Genomic DNA, 19,921 nt, shown 5'->3' on the forward strand with positions numbered 1-19,921 from the left:
CCATGAGAGACAATGTGGGGAAAAAAAAAACAGAAAATCACATTGTTTGATTTTTAAAGAATTTATTTGCAAATCACGGTGGAAAATAAGTATTTGGTCAATACCATCTTCTCAATACTTTGTTATGTACCCTTTGTTGGCAATAACGGAGGCCAAACGTTTTCTTTAACTCTTCACAAGCGTTTCATACACTGTTGCTGGTATTTTGGCCCATTCCTCCATGCAGATCTCCTCTCGAGCAGTGATGCTTTGGGGCTGTCGTTGGGCAACACGGACTTTCAACTCCCTCCTCACCCCGTGGCGTCAAAATGATAACAAGAACAGTGAGCAAAAATCCCAGAACCACACGGGGGGACCTAGTGAATGACCTACAGAGGGCTGGGACCACAGTAACAAAGGCTACTATGAGTACCACAATGTGCCGCCAGGGACTCAAATCCTGCACTGTCAGACATGTCCCCCTGCTGAAGAAAGTACACGCCCAGGCCCATCTGCGGTTCGCTAGAGAGCCTTTGGATGATCCAGAGGAGCAATGGGAGAATGTGTTATGGTCAGTTGAAAACAAAATAGAGCTTCTTGGTAGAAACACAGGTTCTCGTGTTTGGAGGAAAAAGAATACTGAATTGCACCATAGCCACTGTGAAGCATGGGGGTGGAAACATCATGCTTTGGGGATGTTTTTCTGCAAAGGGACCAGGACGACTGATCTGAATGGGGCCATGTATCGAGAGATTTTGAGTGAAAATCTCCTTCCATCAGCAAGGGCACTGAAGATGAGACGTGGCTGGGTCTTTCAGCATGACAATGATCCCAAACACACAGCCAGGGGCAAAAAAGGAGTGGCTTCGTAAGAAGTATTTCAAGGTCCTGGAGTGGCCTAGCCAGTCTCCAGATCTCAACCCTATAGAAAATCTGTGGAGGGAGTTGAAAGTCCATGTTGCCCAACAACAGCCCCAAAACATCACTGCTCTAGAGGAGATCTGCATGGAGGAATGGGCCAAAATACCAGCAACAGTGTGTGAAAAGCTTGTGAAGAGTTACAGAAAACGTTTGACCTCCGTTATTGCCAACAAAGGGTACATAACAAAGTATTGAGATGAACTTTTGGTATAGACCAAATACCGTAATTTTCGGACTATAAGCCGCTACTTTTTCCCTTCATTTTGATACCTGTGGCTTATAGTCCAGTGCGGCTTATTTGTTGATTTTTTTTTTTTAGGTAACACTTTATTTGACAGCGGTGTCATAAGAGTGTCATAAGATCATCGAAATTATGACATGACACTATCATGGACATTACTGAATGCTCATGTCATTAAGTGTCATTTGGCAAATTATGTCACTAACTCAATTTTTGTCCATCTTGGATCTTTTGCATCCATTCAAAAGTGAGATCATTTGCCAGATAACACTTAATGACATCTGTTATAAGCATTCATGAATGCTCAGGATAGAGACATGTCATAATTATGATTGTGTAATGACAGTCTTATGGCACCACTGTCAAATAAAGTGTTAGCAAATACCATAACTAGCAATTGATGAAACAATTGGAACAGTAACTGAAGAAATATTTAGCACAGAACATGATTTTTGATTGTTATTTACACCTGTAGCGCTGCAATGCATGCTAAGAGGCATGTTGGATGACAACAGTCAGCAGCAGGTGGCAGCAGAGGTTTACTGTCTTCCTCAAGGGAGCAGTGATGGCCAAATTAAGCTTTTTGAAGCAATAAAGCTTTGCACTAATTGGTTCAAAGTTTAATGATGGTTCATTTGGTCTTATGACAGTCGGTCATATGATGCCGCTGTCAAATAAGTTTGTACCGGTTAATATCTTTTGTTGTAAATATCTCATGATACAGTGAGGACCGCTGCGGCTTATAGTCCAGTACGGCTTATCTATGAACAAATGCCGTTTTCGTGCCAAATTTGGTGGGCTGCAGCTTATAGTCAGGTGCGCCTTATAGTGCGAAAATTAGGGTACTTATTTTCCACCATGACTTGCAAATGAATTATTTAAAAATCAAACAATGTGATTTTCTGGCTTTTTTTTCCACATTCTGTCTCGCATAGTTGAGGTTTACCCATGTTGACAATTACAGGCCTCTCTAATATTTTCAAGTGGGAGAACTTACACAATTCGTGCTTGACTAAATACTTATTTGCCCCTCTGTATCACAAGTCAATAAAAGATTCCCAAGAAAAAATGACAGCGATTAGTTAAACATTGTCTTTTTGAAGGCTCTCGCAGGGCTGGCGGTGGGCAGGAAGAGGGGTGTCTTTGGGTCTTCTTCTGTTGCAGATTTGAGTGGTCAAGTTCGTGCGTCAGCGTTTGTTGCTGAGTCATGGTTACCGAGGCAGCTGAGGTGGGAGGTTCGGCCTGCGTTGACGTCCGAGAGGCGCCGAGTTATCAAACTTAGAGTTGTTTTTGTTATCAGGTGTTGTGGTAGTACAGGACGTCCCGCCATTTGTTCTGGACTGTCCTGAAGAGCTGATTGCGGGATTTAGTGTCGCAGACGTGTGCTTGTAGATGTCCTGCCTATCACCCGATAGTCAGCGTCCATCTTGCTCAGTCAGCTGCGTGACGCATGCGTTGGGCTTCCGTGGTCAGAAGGCATCATGTATCTCTTATGCCCTATGTCAAATATATTCTGCTTGTTTTCCTTATACTATGATATAAATGCTGTTTATTTTATATTGGGTACGTTAGAGTAATACAAACAGTCAAACAGTAAATACAAAAAAATATACTCCTTCAGAAGTGACTTGGAAATGCCCTACAATCAATAGGGAATGACACAAAATGTTCAGAAACTGACCAACAATCAACAGGAAGTGGCTCATAAAAAGGCAGTGGCCCAGAAATGCCCTATAATTAACAGAGAATGCCCCAAAATGTATAGAAAGAGACAGAAATCAACAGGAAGTGTACTGAAATGCCCCAAAACCAACAGGAAGTGACCAGTAAAAAGGAAAAAAACCTGGGAATACCCTAAAATTATTAAGACAGGACCCTAAATAAACAGGTAGTGACCTCAGAATGCTCCAAAATGTATAGGAAGTGACTTTGTAAAGACCCAAAATGGACAAGTCACCAAAAACAAACAGGAAGTGACCCGGAAATAACCTATAATCAATTGGAAATGTTGAAAATGTACAGCGTAAAGTGACCTAAAATCATCACAATGTGACCAATAAAGAGGAAATAACACTGAAACGCCCTAAAATCAACAAGAAGGGATCCAAAGTATAAAGGAAGTGACTCAACAATGCCCCAAAATCTACAGAAAATGACTTAAAACCAAAAGGAAGTGACTACTAGACAGGAAGTGACCCAACATTGCCTTAAAATCAATAGGAATACAGAAACTGATACTTGAATGCCTCAAAATTAATAGGAAATGACCTGAGAATGCCCTAAAATCACCAGAAAATGATCCAAAATATACAGGACATGTATAGCGTAATCTGAGTAGAGATGTCACTCTCTAGTGGTGGCTGCCATTACTGGGGTGTTAACACACCTCAGTAGCAGCCCAGCGTCAGTCAACATAAACCGTAATGTTAGCTGCAAGGGTTGCCAACTCCCTAAAAATAGTCTACCATAGTGACCCAAAATCAAGAGGAATTTACTTGAAAGTACCCTAAAATGAACACGGAAGTGACCCGAAATGAACTCATTGGCTACCTTTGACGTCAAGGGCAGCCAACGAGTTAACACGCAAGTGACCCAAAATGTACGGAAAAACCTACAGGAAGTAAGGAAGTCAAGTCAAGAGTGACACTGAGCTTTTCTTGCTTCACTTTCTTTTAATTTCACCTTCTTCCTGTTTCTCACCAGTAGACGAAAAGAGGAAGAACAACGTTTTCCCAACTTCTCTTTAACCTTCCTCACTCGGCCGTCGTTTTCATTCAACTTTGGTCTTTTGGTCGGCGTGGCGTGTCGTGGCGTGTCGTGGCGTGGCGGCATGTCTGTCCGCCTTTTGTTTTTTTTGCTTCTGACAGGTGAGTCGTCCACCTCTGCGTGCGTGGCTGTTGGTTATTATTTTGGGGAATTTATTTCCTTCAATGTTTATTTCTTCATTTTGCTATTTTTCTTTTAGTTCTCATGATTTTGTTTTCCAATTCATTGAAAATGTTGTTTATTTCAATTTGTATTGGTAGTTATTTCATTTTTTTCATTTTAACAAAAAAAAAAACATTAAAAACATTTTTAAAATGTTTCTTAATATTCTTACATTTATTTCAATTGTTATTTATTATTTATACAATTTAATGAAAATGTTATGTCAGTTTGTATTTTTTTTTTCCATTTTCACTTTGATTTAATATTAATTCTAAAAAAATAACATTTCTAAAATATATTTTCTTATATGGGGCTTTGCATTGCAAAGGCCTACATAATAAATTTCCTCAACTTTACCCTTATTTATTTTTAAAATTATTTCCACATGTTGGTACATTTATTTCATAATTTTTATTAATATACACTTCATTGAAAATGTCATTTATTTCCATTTGTATTGTTATAGTTATTTCATTTTTATTTTTTGTTTTAACTTTATTTTAATATAAATATTTTTTTTAATATTGAAAATGTTATTTCAATTAGGATTTTAATGTCATTTTAACTTTTATTTAATATTAATTCTAAAAAAAATAACATTTCAAAAATCCATTTTCTCATATGGGGCTTTGCGTTGCAAAGGCCCACATAATAACATTCCTCAACTTTCTTCTCATGTATTTTAAAAATTATTTCCTCATTTTGCTACATTTATTCCAGTTTTTTTTTTTAACTATTCATTGAAAATGTTATTTATTTCAGTTTGTATTGGTATAGTTATTTCATTTTTATTTTTCGTAACTTTATTTTATGTAAATAAATATATTTTTAAATAACATTAAGAAACATTTTTTAAAATGTTACTTAATATTTGAACATTTATTTCAGTTGTTATTTATTTTTTTATACAATTTATTGGAAATGTTATTTATTTCAGTTTGTATTGGTATAGTTATTTCATTTTTATTTTTCGTAACTTTATTTTATGTAAATAAATATTATTTTAAATAACATTAAGAAACATTTTTAAAAATGTTTCTTAATACTTTAACATTTATTTCAGTTGTTATTTATTTTTTTATACAATTTATTGCAAATGTTTTTTATTTCAGTTTGTATTGGTATAGTTATTTCATTTTTATTTTTTGTAACTTTATTTTATGTAAATAAATATTTTTTTAAATAACATTAAGAAACATTTTTTTAAATGTTTCTTAATATTTGAACATTTATTTCAGTTGTTATTTATTTTTTTACACAATTTATTGGAAATGTTATTTATTTCAGTTTGTATCGGTATAGTTATTTCATTTTTATTTTTTGTAACTTTATGTAAATAAATATTTTTACAAATAACATTAAGAAACATTTTTAAAAATGTTTCTTAATATTTTAACATTTATTTCAGTTGTTATTTATTTTTTTACACAATTTATTGGAAATATTATTTATTTCAGTTTGTATTGGTATAGTTATTTCATTTTTATTTTTTGTAACTTTATTTTATGTAAATAAATATTTTTACAAATAACATTAAGAAACATTTTTAAAAACGTTTCTTAATATTTTAACATTTATTTCAGTTGTTATTTATTTTTTTTGGAAATGTTATTTCGATTGGGATTGCTTTTTTTGTCATTTTAAGTTTTATTTAATATTAATTCTAAAAAAATAACATTTCAAAAATACATTTTTTGAAAATCATTTCCTCATTTTGCTACATTTTTTCCACTTATTATTTTTTATACAATTGATTGAAAATGTAATTATTTCTTTTTATACAGTTTTTTTTCCATTATAATTTTTATTTAACGTAAATACTAAAAAAACAACATTTTAAAAATACATTTTTTGAAAATCATTTCTTCATTTTGGTACATCTATTTCCGTTCTTGAATCTTTTTTGTACAATTCATTGAAAATTTTCATTTCACATTTCATTTATGTTTCCATTTGGTAGTGTTAGGAGGGAGGTGTTTTTTCCCTGACTGTACGACAGCCATAACAATGCGTTTGTTTTTTTTTTTCAGTTGTTTCGTTTCAAGTAACTTAAAGTGGTTTCTTTCATCATTGAATAACTACTAAGTTCCTGACGTACTTTTCCAGAGTAGTAACTGTAACGCTTCACTTTTCAAAAGTAGCTTGAGCAACTGGTGCTCCTAGCAAACACAGAGCTCCAACTTGAGCCATTGTTTGCTCGCTATTTCACCTGGGTGTTTGCAGGTTATATTTTTCTTTTGTTTCATTTACATGAGCCCTAATAGGTGTGTGTATATTTCATTTCTTTACATTTATTGCAAACGTAGTTATACATTACAGCACGTACGGGGGGGGGGGGGAATCCTCTATCACGATATTGGATTTTTTTATATCACGACAGATATGCCTCGAGAACATGTATTTTTTTATGAAAAAAAAAAGAAACATACTATGTCAGCTTTCCCTCCTCACTTTTCTTATTTGATACATAGATAAAACTAGTTGGTTTTCCTTTCAAAATAAAGCACTTTTGTCAACGAGGATCACGGTTATTATATCAAGGTGAAATGTTATGAAAAGCAATTTTATTTTCCCTTTTTTTTTTTTTTTATCATGAACGGATAAAATATTTATATACTTTTTTCATGAGCTTGTTAAGTCCATGCAGAAAAATGACAAACTCAGTTTGATAATTGATATTTTATTGTTAGTGTCGTGAAAAAACACGAAAAACAAATGGTGCACTTACTACCCATTGTTTATTCTCAAATGTCTGCCGTATTGGCCCGAGTATAAGACGGCCCTGATTATAAGACGACCACCTCTTTTTCAAGACTCAAGTTTAAAGAAAGACTAATTAAACACCAAATCCATTTTTATACAGAAAATAATTACAGTACATCTGAAACAAATGATTCTAACAATATATTTGAGAGAAACAGCATGTTATTTTGCCTCATTCAAATCTTAATATCTGATCATTTAAATATGTAAACTAAAGTGCAATCACATTCGTAAATGAATGGCTTCTGGTTTTTGAAATGTAAATAAACCAATCTATTGTGATAAAACAACAAAATTGCAATAACTGCATTAACCATCAAAGTGAAGCCTAACTGTAACTGTAGTCTTGAAACAAGTCTGAATAAGGAAAAACATTGCAATAAAATAATGCAAACTGGTTAAACTTGAGAGTAGCCGAGATCTGTCATGACAGAACATCGCTTCAATGATATCTGGCGTCATCTAGCATCGTGAATGGGCATAATGTCTTGACCGGAATATAAAACGACCACTTCTTTTTCAATCTTTTTTCAATGCAAAAAACACCATCTTATACTCAGGCCAATACGGTACATGTTGCGCCCAAATTGGTGAATTCTCGTGAGAGCCCCCATGATTCCCTCTGTCTGATTGCCGCAGACATTGGTAGCGCAAACGCATCCTGTAGAAATTGACCTGACAAGTTTTCGTAGTCGTTACGCAACTGTGTCGCAGCCGCAGGCGGTGTGAATTCGGGGTAAGTGCATGAGGGCTGCAGGCTTGTACGTTTACTATCTGCCCAACGTACAGTGCTGGCCAAAAGTATTGGCTTCCCTGCAGTTCTGTCAGATAATGCTCAATTTCTCTCAGAAGATGATTGCAATTACCAACGCTTTGGTAGTACTAATATCTTCATTTATTTTCCTTGCAGTGAAAAAACACAAAAGACAATGAAAAAAAATGAAATCATTATTATCTTACACAAAACTCCAAAAATGGGCCGGAGTAGCACATAGAGCATGGAGAAAAAGAAGGCCAAAGAACTATTTGAGGACTGTCAGGGAAATCCAACTTTGAACTCCAAGACAAGTGTTACCTCGAAAGCTCGATTAGAGAAATAAATACGACCCCAACCATGGATTGATTTTCTTCGAAGGCTTTATGTACAAGACCTCTCGGATACAGACGCGGAGCCATGCACAAAGCGCCTCTCCGCATGTGGACAAAAGAGAAATGCAGGGCATGCCTCTATTTATGGGTTGACATCATAGAAACAAAACTGAAACTTATTAAGAAACAAAACTCATCATCTCACAAACCTGGGTATTTTTCCATACAAAAACATCTTTGAGACCTTGAGCACCGATCCCGGCTGGAACAAAGATAAGAAACCAGTCCTCCCTTGTATTCATTCAGGGCATGTTGAAAAACAACGGAACATAACAGTCCATATTTGGGCATATGGTGATACCGTCTATGATCATCAAGGCCATGAGGAGGCACACTCAACAGATTAATGCTACAATGTTCTCATGCAAGCATAACAAAAAGCATACAAAATATGATGTATAATCAGGGGTGCACATATTTTTTTGCCCAGGTTCTCAGAGGAGGACCTGGAGATGTGACTTGGTCCTCATTGAGCTTGATAGCCGACCCGCCTGATGCGATAAAATTATGACAAGCTTTACTTAGAGCCAATTACCTTTAATTAATTATATTAACAATGAATGCTTGATTAACATCAACTGGCACAACAAAATTGCCATTACTTTGAAGTGAAATGTAAAGAAATAAACATAAAAGCACCAATTCAAAATAAAGGGCATTATGCGGCTCCCACATGGATGTCCTCCTCATAAGACCTCATTGAACGTGCATGTTTAGCTTTGTAAAATGCGAGCAAAAACACGTTTGTCAGTGCATGGCGCTGTTTTCATTACCTTTATTCCGCCACTTGTACATAGTGCGAGTGGGGTCCTGTCTGACATGATGGTTTGCTTAATTGCCACATGCTCTGTTTTTTTCGTGCTTTTCAAAGTTTGGATGACTGAAATTCTTTGACCTTACATAAAATGCGCTGCTCTTATCAGCGACATTGGAATTCTCCCGGCACATTTTGTACCGCATTTCCGTGCGAGCATCATTTACTTCTAGCCGTGGTACCTCCTGCAGCCACTTTTCAGCAAAAGTCCTTTTTTTCGGTAGCTCCGGTGACGTCTCTGTCGTCTTTCCGTCTTTTGACGGGGGTGGGAGAACACGGAAGTAATTACTCAGTGGGGGCTGCCTCTTCGACATTTTGAGAAGTGATTTTCTCGTGTCCGCCGCAAATACAGTGGTCAGCCATCGGTACGCAAAAGCGTATGTAAGCCGTTGAGGGCCAGCGCGTTTGTCTACGTCCAGTACGCATGCGCGCATGGGGACCATTTATGTGCACCCCTGTTTATAATGGTTGTGTTTTAAGCATGAATAAAATTCTCTCACAAGGACTTGAGAAGCAAAATTGTGAGGAAGCATGGGCAATCTCAAGTCCATCTCCAAAGACCTTAATGTTCCTGTGTCTACCGTGCGCAGTGTCATCAATAAGTGTAGAGCCCACGGCTAACCTCCCTAGATGTGGACGGAAAAGAAAAATTGACGAGAGATTTCAGACGGAGAGATTGTGCGGATGGTGGATCAAGAACCTCGACTAACATTCAAACAAGTTCAAGCTGTCCCACAGCCCAAGGGTACAACAGTGTCAACCCATACTATCCGTCGACGTCTGGATGAAAAGGGACTCTATGGTGGCATACCCAGGAAGACCCCACTTCTGACCCACAGACATAAAAAACCCAGGCTGGAGTTTGCCAAAACTTACCTGAGAAAGCCAAAAACGTTTTGGAAGAATGTTTTCTGCATGATCTGATTAGACAAAAGTAGAGCATTTTGGGTAAATGCATCAACATAGTTTCCAGGAGGAAAAAAACGAGGCTTTGAAAGAAAAGAACATGGTGCCCACAGTCAAACATGGCGGAGGTTCCCTGATGTTTTGGGGTTGCTTTGCTGCCTCTGGCACTGGACTGCTTGACTGTGTGCATGGCATTATGAAGTCTGAAGACTACCAACAAATTTTACCGCATAATGTAGAATGATGGGTCTCCCTCAGAGGTCATGAGTCTTCCAGCCGGACAATGACCCAAAAGCACTAGAAAATGGTTTGAGAGAAAGCATTGGAGAAGTGGCCAGCACTGAGTCCAGACCTGAATCCCATAGAACACCTGTGGAGAGATCTGAAAATGGCAGCCTTCAAATCTCAGAGACCTGGAGCACTTGGCCAAAGAAGAATGGTCTAAAATTCCAGCAGAGCATTGGAAGAAACTCATTGATGGATACCGGAAGCGGTTGTTTGCAATTATTTTGTCTACCAAGTATTAGGCTGAGGATGCCAATACTTTTTTCCGGCCCATTTCTGGAGTTTTGTGTAAAATGATAATGATTTTTTTCCCATTCTCTTTTGTGTTTTTCACTGCAAGCAAAATAAATGAAGATATTACTACCAAAGCATTTGTAATTGCAATCATTTTCTGGGAGAAATTGAGCATTATCTGATAGATATGCAGGGGTGCCAATACTTTTGTCCAACACTGTATCACGATATCGGCGATATGAGGTCCTCGTAGCGATTTTATGTAGTCATATTGTACATCTTTTGTATGATGAATCATTTTGGGTAATATGAAGCGAAAAACATTTCGTGAAACGAAGTTTTCGTATCTCGAGTTACCGCTGCGTGTACATCGGTATCTGAAAAAAAAGACCGACTGTGTTTGTATTTTTCCCTTCTCCGCGCGGGCCAGGTTCGGCCGTCCAGCTGCAAAGGGTTAACTACCCGCCGCCGACGTGCGCGGCCCGCGGTTCCACCGTCACGCTGCCGTGCTCCTTCAAGCCCCATGCGCTGGTGGTGCGGACGCTGTGGTGCATCAAGCACCAAATCTGCCAGGGCACCACGCCGTCCGCGTTCGTCACCCACGTGGTGTATGACAGCAACATCACTAAAATAAACTCGCGCTACGACTACCTGGGAGACTTGAAGGGAAACTGCACGCTGCGGATCCGTGACATCCAGCAGGGTGACAACGAAATCTTCCGATTCCGGATGGAAACCATTCATTGGACTTTCACTCAAAGGAGCGGGGTAAATGTCACCGTTGTCGGTAAGAATGACTTTCTCATTGACGTTACAAATCAACTCATTGGATTTGATGAGAACATTGCCCTTACCAACACAGCTGCCAGGTAAGCACATTACGGCTTCATATCTGTGCCATTCCATTATATGGACAATATGGACATCAAAGTAAATATGCAAAATAAATATTAAAGCATGTCAATGTGGCAGCCATGTTGGTAGGGGCAATGTTCCCATCAAGCGCAACGCGTGGATGGAATGGTAACAAGTCTTTCTCATTGACATTTTAAAACAACTCATTGGGTTTGATGAGAATGTTACCCTTACCAACATGGCCGCCAGGTAGGCACATCGCTACCACGGCTTTGTATCTGTGGCGTTCCGTTGATCAACGTTGAAGTGAGGCCTCTGAATCACTGCGACCTGGTATAAAAGTATGCCTATGCGGGCGGCCATGATGGTAGGGGCAATATCCCCATCAAACACAATGCATGGATGGACTGCTCAAAAGTTTTTCTCATTGACATTACACATGAACTCATTGGATTTAATAGGAACATTGTCCCTCCTTACCAACATGGCTGCCATGTAGGCACGTCATACTACAGCAAATTACCACTGGCGTTCCTTCGATCGATGTCAAAGTGAAGTCTCTGAATGAGGACCTATATAAAGGCTGGCCAATGTGGCAGCCATGTTGGTAGGGGCAACATTCTGACCAGACGCAATGCTTTGATGGATTGGTGAGAAGTCTTTCTCATTGAATTTACACATCAAATCATTGGAATTTGATTGGGTTTAATGGAAGAGATACCTTTACCAACATGGCCGCCACATAGACACGTCATTACCACAGAGTATCACAGCTCCATACCTGTGGAGTTCCGTCGATTGACGTCGAAGTGAAGCCTCTGAATGAGCACAGATTTCAAGACACGGCCACAGCCATGTTGGTAGGGGCAACATTCCCATCAAACGCAATGAGTGGACGTTGAAATTAATTTGCAACTGGTTCTCATCAGTTTTACTGCTTTATCATTTACAAAATGTGACCTATCAGTACGGGCTTTGGGCGATCGTGTTTCAGTGCCACTGACGGCAACAGACGTCCAACACACTGTAACGTCTGTTGGCGTCAATGCTTCCCAATGACTTTTTTCTTGTTTTCCTTATGGTTTTATACACACCGGGATCATTTTTCATACCCCAAAAAAAGGCATTTCAATTGCGAGTCCCGTTCTAGAAGGCGAACCGATGCGGGTGCTGAGCGTCGACCCCGGATGGGCCCGCGAGGGCGAGGCGGTAACACTGAAATGCACGTCGCGCTGCTCCTTCCTGGGTCTGGATGTGATGTGGCGACGGAACGGAGGCGAGCTCCCGGAGACCGGCCCCGTCCTCCGGCTGAGCAACCTGACGGCGTGCGAGACGGGCAACTACACGTGCGCCCTCCGCAGGGACCCCAAAACAATGTCGCCACCCTTCAACCTAACCGTGGAACCCCGTCTAATTGGTAAATGACATTTTATCGCCGAATCATCAATAAAGTTGCACCGACACTAGTATCATATCGGTACCGATACAGCACTAAAATAACCTCGTCGGTACCAGCGAGGACTTAAAAATAATGTGCCTACGATGCCTAATGTGAACTCTTCGACATTTAGTCTCCAACTGTCGGTTGCCCTACCCAAGATGGCCGCCAGCCACACACGCTGCCGTTAAGATTTAAAAAAAAAAAAAAAAAAAAAGATGTGCTTGTGTCACCCTTCCTGAACTGATGATACATGTCCAATTGTGTTGCGTCCAGTCATCTTTCTGCTGCAAATTTCAATGAGTTTATCACTAGTGAACATTCAATCCATTTGAAGTAGGAGGTCTGGCAGCTGGTTTATTCAATGCCGTAAATGGCAGATGTTTTGACATTGGTAAATTAATCGGTTGAGAAATATGATAGTTAGGACTGGTTTTTAATGTTAATGCATTAACATTGATGGGAACGCTGCCCCTACCAACATGGCTGCCCCGAGGCCATGTTGGTAGGGGCAACAAAAGCCTTTTCATGCTTCTACCGTCAAGTTAAATGCGTTGACCACCGATCCATTTGAAGTGGGAGGGCTGGCAGCGTCTGTTCAAATGGATGGGTCATTTCAATAGCGTACCGCACGAATGCTATTTTTAGACCACAAGGCTGCGTGACGTCACCATCGTGAACTGGAAATAGCAATATAAATCACCGCAGAACGGTCGTAGAGAGACATAATACAGTCAAAGGATATAAAATATAAGAAAAACAGGGCATATGGTGGTAAAGGATAGCTTGTTGAAACAGGAAAATGTCATTGTCAGTGGTGTAAGGCAATGCACACAAGTGTCGATAAAATAGCTACTCAGATCGGCTTTTTTTTTTTTTGAGTCCTCGAGACTCAAGCCATCTCTTTAATTGAACATTTTTATGTTCTTCCACATCTTTACCAGTGAATTTGGCACCAGGGACAGAATTGCTGCGTTTAGCTCGGTAAACATCTCATTCGTGGATTATTTACATCCATCTAGCATGAGGGACAAACGCGAGCTTGACCCCCCCCCCATAGCAACAGTTGCTAACGTCATAATGAGCAAAAGTGATGTGTTGCGTCCAGTAAGCTATTCGCAGCAAAGGATGATTGGGCGCCACACGATTGGATGTCTGTCATCATCTCATGAAGGGCGACAACTGCCAAGTGACAAGTTCTTTTTTTACTGTGGCATGCATAGCTAGCGGCCATCTTGCATAGGGCGAACAGAAGCCAGTTCTTTAAGGGTACATATTGATCACCATCAACAAGTTACCGATGACATCATTTTAATGCCTTTAACTGTACCGACACTGGTATTGGTACCGATACTGCTATCGGTATCGGTGCAACACTCGTTGTTTATGCTTTTAGACTCATCCGGCGCCTCTGTCGGCCACTGGGCGGCGCGCAGCGCTGTTTTGGTCATCGCAGCCACCGTCGTCATCGTCTTGTTCCTAGTTGAACTGTGAGTGGGCCGGCCGCCGCTTAGCGTTGGCGCACTCATCGTAAGAATGTGTTTGACGTTCCGGTAATAGACGATGGCAGCGGACTCTTGACACCGGAAAGGAGGGACCGGTGAGCCCGCCGCACCGTAACGTACACTAGACGACTCTCTGCAGACTGACGCATGCTTGTAGGAAAGTGAAAACGAGTACGACGACGCGCTGCCGTGGACCAGTCGAAGCCGCCAGTCGAAGCGGTCCGGATGGACAGGAAGTCGGCCAAGTTGCGCGGGAAATCAATTACGCCGCTTATCAGTTTAAACATTTATCTATTTCACTTTTTATTGCTTGTGCTCTTGTTCCCTACAAACGGGAACTAGAGTGCAAGAATGAAATGAAAAAGTGAAATGTTGACATAAATAAAAATTGAAATAAATAAATGTTTAGGAAATAAAAATTGAAATAAATAAAAATGGAATCAAAAAGTATAAAATATAAATATTGAAATGCATAATTATGAACTGAAATAGATATTGAAATGTTGAAGCATTTTAATGACATTTTTAATTATTTATTGAATTGTGTATTTAATTTTTGCACACCTGGCCCTCCGTAGACTACAGCAATCAGAAGAAAATGGCTATATTTACCGTTTATTTTTTGTTTGGATTAAAAAAAATTAAGTGAAATTTTGAAAAGTAAATATATTTTAAACATTTTGCTAAAAGTATTTTTGAAAATATGAATTCTCAAAAGTATATTTACTGTCCTTTTATATTTTCTTTCATTACTTTTATTTCCAATACTTTTTACAAATATACATTTAAAAAATAATATTTAAAATTAATAAATGTAAAAAAAAAAGTTTACAATGTTTAAAAATATGTGGGGAAAAAATTATGAATATTTACTGTTTAACCTTTTTTTTTTTGCTTTTTTAAATTTTAAAATGTTGAAACTAAATACATTTCACTCAAAAATAGTGTCCTTTTTTTCAGATAATTATTAAAGGTTTATTAAATATTTACTTTTACCAATGAATGCTCACAATAGCGTTTAAGTTGTTGATGATTGATTGATATAATTGATTGTAATAAAGAGATATTTTAATGATTGATTACTATAGACATGTTTAGCTCTTGATAAAACTGCATTGTCATTATGACCGGTTCAAACCGGCCTGTGTTCCACAGGTCAACTTTAAGGACAAGCCACAGACAACTAAAGTGTCTGGTACATTTAAGAAATCATACTGTTGCATTTTATTACTTGCCAAATGCTATTGCTTCATGAGATGTATTGGCACACATGAATATAATTTCACCTACATGCACACACATAGCCAAACAACTTCAAGGGGTGTCGCCAGCTTGCTTCCCCTTTCCCTTTCAGGGCAAGACACCCGTCTGTTGCTAGGGACAACCCTCGAATAAAAAGAAAGGGTATGGGAGGGGTAGGTTTAGAACCTTCTTGGAAATTATATAGTGTAGTCTAGTATTGTATTGTATAGTTCCCTCCCATTCTCCTTGCGCAAGTTCTCAAAAGCTGAGTGCCTTCTGTCCTTATTTTGGGTAATTTTATAAATGTCAACGTAAGGATTCTAATTTGAACTTGATATCCTTTCCTGTTCCTTTTCGTTTAAAATAGATTTTTAGCGGTAAAACTGTCTGAACATACAAATTTAAAATAATCAATAAAAAGAATGTTTACTTTTTAGTTCGTCACTTACTGACCTTTTTTGCTTTATTGAAATTTTTTTTTCTTCCAAATTTTCAAAAAATACATATTTTGTATTATTTTGCTTTTCTATTTAAAATGCAAATTACTATTCAAACAATTAATTTGAATAAATGAATTGTTTACAAATGAATAATAATATTGAATTTTTTTTTTTTAACTTTTATTTATTTATTTTTTTTTTCAATAAAGTAATGAAAATTAACACATTTTTAAAAATGAATTAGAGAATAATTACTCTGACAGCCGGTGACAGTGATTAAACGTCATCCATTTTGACTGGAAATCAAAACGGATTGGATGTCCATCGCCGTCAACGGCTTTTTTTTTTTTTTTTTTTTTTTAATATTATTGTTCTTCTTTTAAGAAGTACAACAACACATACTCTGCCAATTATCTAAATATGATGTCATTGTGGCTCTGAGGCCGGACGCGAGGACGTGGTCTACTCGGCCTTCGTCGGAGCCTGCACCTTAGATACCGATGGGAAGAGATGCTGCACGTTGATAGGAATTCACGCACACCCAAACAGAACAGCGTCACGCTCATTAATAACGTTCGGGGTGGTAGAGTAGGTGTCCACGCACCCAGAGGTCGTGGGTTCGAGTGTCCGCCCTGAAGGACTCATCCAAGTATCTTTGAGCAAGATACTGAACCCCACGTTGCTCCTGGTGCTGCAGTAGGTAGATGGCGATGGAGTCTAAAGAGCTTTGAGGGCCTTGAAAGGTGGAAAAGCGCCATACCTGTCAAGTTGTATGGTTTTGGCGTAATTTGTACAAGTGAGCACCGATTTTTAAATGTGTACGCTGTATATTCAAAATCTGTTTGTTTTTTTTCTCGGTTCGGATTTTGTCACCATTTCGGCAACGAGGCAATGTGCGTTACGATGCGTTACTACGTTGGTTGAGTGACACGAGCAAAGTCAGAGACACGGAGAGAGAAGAGCAGGAGTGTGAAGGAGGAAAGAGTGTTGTGACGCTGTTGCAAACGCGATGCTAGGCTAGGTGGCGCCAATATTTCCTGACTGTAGCCGACAGCCTACATTCAGAGGCGTCGCGTCCCATTAGGCAAACCAGGCAATTGCCTAGGGTCCCTGCCAGAGGCCCAACAGATTTAGCACATGCAGCTTTACTGCACTGTCGCAGTGACAAGTGTAGGGAGTGTTTCAATACCATGGAATAATTTGACAGATTATCTAACGATTCTGTTATCAATCCCAATCAGCATTTACCATGTCATGTAGACCATACATGATGTTGAAATTCGCCCCCCCGGCCCAGACGCACCCGGGGACAGCACCAACCAAAACAAGTGCCGCTCGGCTGACGCTGCCCCGCGTGCGCCCGCCGGGAAGGCCGAATCTCGCGCGTTCTCTCTGACATTAACCCTTTGTACTGACTCCATGTTTCAAAAGCTTGAAGAACACTCACCGAAAACAGGTTGACAATTTATTCGTCGACAATGGTAAAAACAAGGCAAAAACAGACGACAGAGGGACAATTCTGGATCCAAAACAAGGCTACATGTTTCCGAGCAGAAAAAATCTGTGTTATCTCAGTGTCCAGTCTATTTAAAGTCTTTGCTGACGCGGGTCATGTCGAAGGCGTGTCCGAAGGTGGGTCTGGGCGTTGCTTTTGGGTCTTCCCCTTGGTGGCCGGTTTTAGGCAGCTTAGGTTCGTGTGCGGATTGGGACGCCCACTATCAACTTTGCTGTCTGGGCTGGTTGTACTTGTTTTAGGACAAAGCGCTTTGTCCTTGGACTTTGCCGGGAGAGCTGATTGCACGAGTTGGTGCGTCAATCTTGTGATAAGAGTAGTGTAGTCCTACCGTAAATATGAAAATGATACTATTTCCTGATTAATTATATTACGTGTGTTAGAGTAATGCAAACAGTTAGACGGTGCCTACGAGAACCTGTACCATATGTATGTGTTAGACTATATATGTTTTAGACTAATGCAAACAATTATATGGTGTGTGCGATGACGATGTCTTTTCCCCTTCAATTCCGATTAATATTTTCATGTGATTAATTTTTTAAAATTAATTACGCGATAAATTTGACAGCCCTACATTTAACAAAACAAAATGCATTCATTTGGGATGAAATGCATAACTGATGCTACAACAATCTAACGATATACTGGCAAGCGGGGTGGCCAGTGGGGTGGCCAACCAAGTAGAGCCTGGATCTTGAGCTCGGGTCGGGCCCAAAATGTCACTCATTTATGTTCGGGTCGGGTCGGGCCGGACTTCTATCGCTAACTTTTTTTAAAAATAAATGTATATTTGTATACGAATGCAGGGCCAGGTCATTTGGGGGCCCTAAGCAAAATAATGTCCATATTTTTGGCCCACCATTTCGTCACAGTGTACTGTGAAACCCATACATGCAATCCAACCCATACGTCCATATTTTGTATATTAATCAGATTTTGTTGCACTGCATACTTCAAACTTCTCACCCCAAATAATTGTCAGTACTTACAGTAGATAGTGCCAAACCTTTTTCTAAAAGAGGACAGAAAGAAGTTGGGGAAGAACTTTTATTTTTTTTAAGCTTGTAATCAAGTCTGAAAACTCACAAAAGTCAAATAAAGCAAACTGTAGTAAACAAAATAGAACACAAACAATTGCCAGATTGGGGGCCCCTGGTGGTCAGGGGCCCTAAGCAGCTGCATAGTCTGCGTATAGGCTGGGCCGGCCCTGTATGGATGTTAAACTAAGGAATACTTGTTATAAAATAAATAAATTGGATAAAACCGAGAAATGGTCATCCCAAACATGAGCCGCAGTAGAGCCAGTGCATTGTTTGCGCACATAAAGGCTCTGGGGCTCTCCGCGAGTCTGCAACTCTGCATCCTGATATTTCCTTTTCGAATTTTGATATGGATATATTAGTCAAACATTATCATTTGTTTCGAGGGCCGCACCTCTTCGTGCAAAGCAGGACTTCGTGGTGTTCTTTAAAATGTTATTTTGTTTCCATGCTCCTTAAGGCAGGTTGTTCTTTTGTTTGTTCTAATGCGAGTCATTAAAGAATGTTATTTAAAAGTATTTTAGTTTATTTTTGTATATGCTGCTGTTCCTCTCCTTGTCAGAGAGGTGCATCCATGAGAGCACAATACCCCACACAGAAATATATTTAACAAACCTATCCAGCGTTATTTCGTTGTGTACATGCATTTATTATGATCATAAGACTATTTAAACATTAAGAAAAATTGCGTTCTTTTCTGCCAACTTGAAGAAATTAAATGTCTTTTGCTGCATTTTGCCAAGGAAATGACGCATGAACTATCCACCTGATAGAACAGACACACAAGACGCACTGTAAATATTTTTCACCCTGGCACTTACATGCTCATACATTTCTCCGGGGAGAGTTGGGACGGGGCTTTACAGTCCCGGCCCGGCTCCCCCCTGTTTTTAATGCACCACACACCTAGGTTGTGGGATGGTTGGGACCTGTTGGGGGGGGGGGAGGGGGTACCTCAAGGCTGCCTGCTCACCACAGGCCCCGCCATCCCTGCACCTTTTTTAAATGCACCACACACATCATACTCCACAGGAGAGCTCCGGCAAAGGGCGGTGGGACGGGCGGCTGGGCAGAAACTCCATGCTGCGGTCCCACTGCCCCAAGCCAAGCTCTCCTATTTTAATGCATACATTGCACTACCCTCCCCTCACACCCCCATCACGGTGCTGGGTGATGGCTGCCAGTCGGGAACCTGGCAGCCACAGTAATAGGGTGGTAGGTGGGTCCCACACTTTTTCTATATGGCGTGACTCCTGGGGTGTGGCCTCCCCTCTGCCTCGGCTGCCGGCCGCGGGAGTGGGTTGGGGGGTCGGGTCTCCGATCTGGCATGGCCCTTGGCAGTTCCTGGGCGTTCTCCTGCCTCCGCTTTCCCCTCTCTTCTCTGGCTGGGCATCCGCCCTGCGCTCCGTCGCGGGTCGCTGGCTGGGCGCCGGTGTACCAGTGGGGTGTCGCCTGCACCGGCGGGGGACCCTGCCTTGCCTGGGGCTTGGTGGACCGCTGGGGGTCCCGTGGCGTGCCGTGCCGGTTGGGGGGCTGCGGCTGTGGCTCGTGGCCCGGGTGGGCGGGCGGGGGTGGGTGTAGGCGTGGGGTTAGTGATGCGTCCCCTCCTGCCATCCCTGAAGGCCGGTTGATGGGTGCGCGGGTGGCCCGGGTGACCACCCTGGG

General features: G+C 40.2%; 1 protein-coding gene across 2 annotated transcripts; it reads left to right on the top strand.

Annotated features, from left to right (window-relative positions):
- The first annotated feature begins 3,914 nt into the window (after positions 1-3,914).
- On the top strand, positions 3,915-15,506 carry LOC130915139 (uncharacterized). Of its 2 annotated transcripts, none has more exons than XM_057834936.1 (6): positions 3,915-4,008; positions 10,651-11,007; positions 12,226-12,492; positions 13,910-14,003; positions 14,074-14,113; positions 14,176-15,506. In XM_057834936.1, the coding sequence occupies exons 1-6, from the start codon at positions 3,972-3,974 to the stop codon at positions 14,299-14,301; spliced, it is 921 nt and encodes a 306-aa protein (XP_057690919.1). In that variant the 5' UTR covers positions 3,915-3,971; the 3' UTR covers positions 14,302-15,506. The 2 variants fall into 2 exon arrangements, with proteins under 2 accessions (XP_057690919.1, XP_057690920.1); XM_057834937.1 differs by having other exon boundaries at positions 14,158-14,301.
- The last annotated feature ends 4,415 nt before the right edge of the window (positions 15,507-19,921 follow it).

This window comes from Corythoichthys intestinalis, chromosome 4 (genome assembly GCF_030265065.1).
Source record: "Corythoichthys intestinalis isolate RoL2023-P3 chromosome 4, ASM3026506v1, whole genome shotgun sequence".
NCBI lineage: Eukaryota > Metazoa > Chordata > Actinopteri > Syngnathiformes > Syngnathidae > Corythoichthys > Corythoichthys intestinalis.